Source organism: Cicer arietinum, chromosome 1 (assembly GCF_000331145.2).
Source record: "Cicer arietinum cultivar CDC Frontier isolate Library 1 chromosome 1, Cicar.CDCFrontier_v2.0, whole genome shotgun sequence".
NCBI classification, from domain to species: domain Eukaryota; kingdom Viridiplantae; phylum Streptophyta; class Magnoliopsida; order Fabales; family Fabaceae; genus Cicer; species Cicer arietinum.
In genome coordinates, this window is record NC_021160.2 from 23,107,678 (window position 1) to 23,110,952 (window position 3,275).

Genomic DNA, 3,275 nt, shown 5'->3' on the forward strand with positions numbered 1-3,275 from the left:
TTTTAGGGAGATCGTTCTTAGCAACATGGCGAGCTCTGATTGTTGTAGCAGATGGCACCTTAACCTTAAAAGTAAAGTAAATGAGGAAACCGTAACTTTTAACCTTCTAAAAGCCATGGAACACTCAAAAGAAAGAGAAGGGTGCAATCGAATCGAGATCTTAGATGAGATAGTCAACGAAGAAATAGAGCATCAAACACCCAGTTTGCCGTAGAAAGAGTGTTATGCCTACCCCAAGATGTTGTTCAAGAAAGTGAAGATCCAAATATGAAAGAGGTTTTGGCTATATTGGAAGCATCGCCATCCTACTCCCCCCGTTTTCCTACAAGATGGGAGGAGTTGAAAGGGAATGAAGATAAGCCCTCAGAGAAAAAGACACCACTGATTGAACTCAAGAAATTGCCTCTTCATTTGAAATATGTATTCTTGGGTGAAGAAGATAAGAATCCAGCCATAATTAGTGCAAGCTTGAGTGAGTTACAAGAAGAAAATTTGTTGAGAATTATGCGGAATCATAAGGGTGCCATCGGTTGGTCCATTGAGGACATGAAGGGAATAAGTCTGACTTTTGTATGCACAAAATCCTAATGGAGGACAATCACAAACCGGCAGTACAACCCCAAAGGAGATTGAATCCGACAATGAAAAAAGTGATTAGGAAAGAAGTGGTAAAGCTCATAGAAGTCGGTCTCATTTACCCCATTTTAGATATCCCTTGGGTGAGTCCCGTCCAAGTTGTACCAAACAAGGGTGGAACGGCCGTCATCACAAATGAAAAGAACGAGCTAATTCCTACATGAACGGTTATAAGATGGAGACTGTGTATTGACTATAGAAGGTTGAACAGCGCTACGAGGAAGGATCATTTCTCACTCCCTTTCATTGATCAGATCTTTGAGCGGCTAGCCGGACATGAGTATTACTGTTTCCTAGATGGCTATTCGGGATACAATCAGATAGTTGTGGCACCCGAGGATCAAAAGAAAACTGCATTCACATGTCCGTATGGGGTCTTTGCTTACCAGCGAATGTCGTTTGGGCTCTGCAATGCACCTGCCACATTTCATAGGTGTATGATGCCCATATTCTCCGATATGATTGAAAAACATATCGAAGTATTTATGGACGACTTTTCTGTCTTTGGTTCATCTTTCGATAATTGTTTGATTAGTTTGTCTCTTGTATTAGAAAGGTGTGAAAAATTCAACTTGGTCCTAAATTGGGAAAAATGTCATTTTATGGTACGAGAGGGAATTGTATTAGGCCACCGAATTTCCCACAAGGGGATCGAGGTAGACAAGGCCAAAGTTGAAGTTATTGAAAAACTTCCCCCTCCTAACAACCAAAAAGGCATTAGAAGCTTTTTAGGCCACGCTGAATTTCATAGGAGATTTATAAAAGATTTTTCTAAAATTGCAAAACCACTCACAAACCTACTTGTGAAAGACACACCTTTCAAATTCAATGAGGATTGTTTGCATGCTTTTAACAATTTGAAAAATAAGTTGATAACTGCTTCCATTATCACTACACCTGACTGGTCACTACCTTTTGAAATCATGTGTGATGGAAGTGACAGTGTTATTGGGGTAGTCCTGGGACAAAGAAAAGACAAGATGTTGCATGTAATCTACTATGCTAGCCACATTTTAAATCAGGCACAACTAAAAAAGAATTATTAGCTGTAGTTTATGCTTTTGATAAATTTTGATCTTATTTATTAGGATCGAAAGTTATTGTTTACACTGATCATGCTGCCTTGAGGTATTTGTTTACTAAGCAGGAATCGAAACCAAGGTTACTTAGATGGATTCTATTACTACAAGAATTCGACATTGAGATCCGAGATAACAAGGGATCAAAGAACACTGTAGCTAACCACCTATCTCGATTGGCGAAAGTTGAGGAGGATAAGGACATTAGACCGATTCGAGACCAATTTGCCGATGAGCACATCTTCACTATTGTCATGGCACCTTGGTTCGCCAAGTTTGCTAATTTTAAGGTAGGTGAGGCAATTCCATCTGATTTCACATACCAACAACGAAAGAAGTTTATCCATGATGCCAAATTCTTGTCAATTGAATCCCAGTTCATTGCGGTTATTTCCATGGAAGAAATAATTTAATCCTTTATCTAAGACACAAGTTTCTTTTCAGTGTTGGATTCATATTACTAATCTTCCACGGAAGTATTAGGCCCAAAATTTTATTCACCATTGATGGAAACATTGGAATTCCAATATATCTTGATAGTACCACAAGAAAAATCATCAGAGGATTAAAACTTTGGGCACTACGGTAGAGTTATTTTTTATTTTTCATATGTAATCAAGTTCCTGTTGAAAGAGTACACTATGCTTTTTTTTATTGGTATTGAGTATGAAAATTTTATATCTTTTTGCAATATATGTCGTAACATAAGGGTTAAAGGGGAGGTGCAGAAGCCCCCTACACCGAAACCAAACCATGTCCTGAAGCAGATTGTGGACAAAGGAAAGGATTTGGTGGTTTATGAAGCGACAAAAGATGGAAATTCAAAGGACATACATCTCGGTGATGAAGCTGCTAACGCAGCTAGAAAAGAAATTGATAATACGACTTTGCATTTTGAACAACCTAATCAAAATTCCCTTGGTGGCGTTAATAATGTCCCTGCAAGTGCTTGTACTGATAGTAATCCTTTATTGGATTATACTACCCCAACTCAGAATTTGCATCATCACATGAGCCTAGTCGGGGGTAGTTGGTCACAAAGTTAGAATAGTAAGTTTCAAATAGATAATGTTGAGTTTGTGAAGGAAACTCAAATGGATCCTCAATGTGTGCATGAAAAGTGGTGGAGGATAATTTGACCTCCTCAATTCAGAAGGGTCTTGGTATTTTTAATAAAAATTGAACGGATATGTTTAATGGGGAGAAATTGGATTTTTCACAAGATAAGGATAATGCTTTTGAGTAGACGCTCACCAAATCCTCTAGTAAAAATTTGAAATAGAAAGCTAAAAGTTGTGAAAATGAAACATGTTCTAGGGATGCTAATGTGCAGGCCTCATGAAGAGGCTTTTTTGGAATCTAAGGGGTCTTGCCAACACCGAAACTAAGTTTGATCATAAAAGGTTATGTCTCTCTCATATTCATTATTTTCTTTTCATAGATCAACCTTGGACAACTGTTGTTAAAATTTCTCCTAATTATTGGAAGTCGTTAAACATGAAAGTTGTTGCTATTAATGATATGAATAGTTTAGTTCCTAACCTCTGGAATTTTTCTCTA

At 37.8% G+C, this 3,275-nt stretch overlaps 1 protein-coding gene across 1 annotated transcript; it reads left to right on the forward strand.

Annotated features, from left to right (window-relative positions):
- Nucleotides 1-267: 267 nt before the first annotated feature.
- LOC140918679 (uncharacterized) lies at nucleotides 268-2,128 on the forward strand. The gene is made up of 3 exons (XM_073363388.1): nucleotides 268-570; nucleotides 891-1,181; nucleotides 1,784-2,128. Exons 1-3 carry the CDS (start codon nucleotides 268-270, stop codon nucleotides 2,126-2,128), a joined length of 939 nt encoding a protein of 312 aa, XP_073219489.1.
- Nucleotides 2,129-3,275: the final 1,147 nt, after the last annotated feature.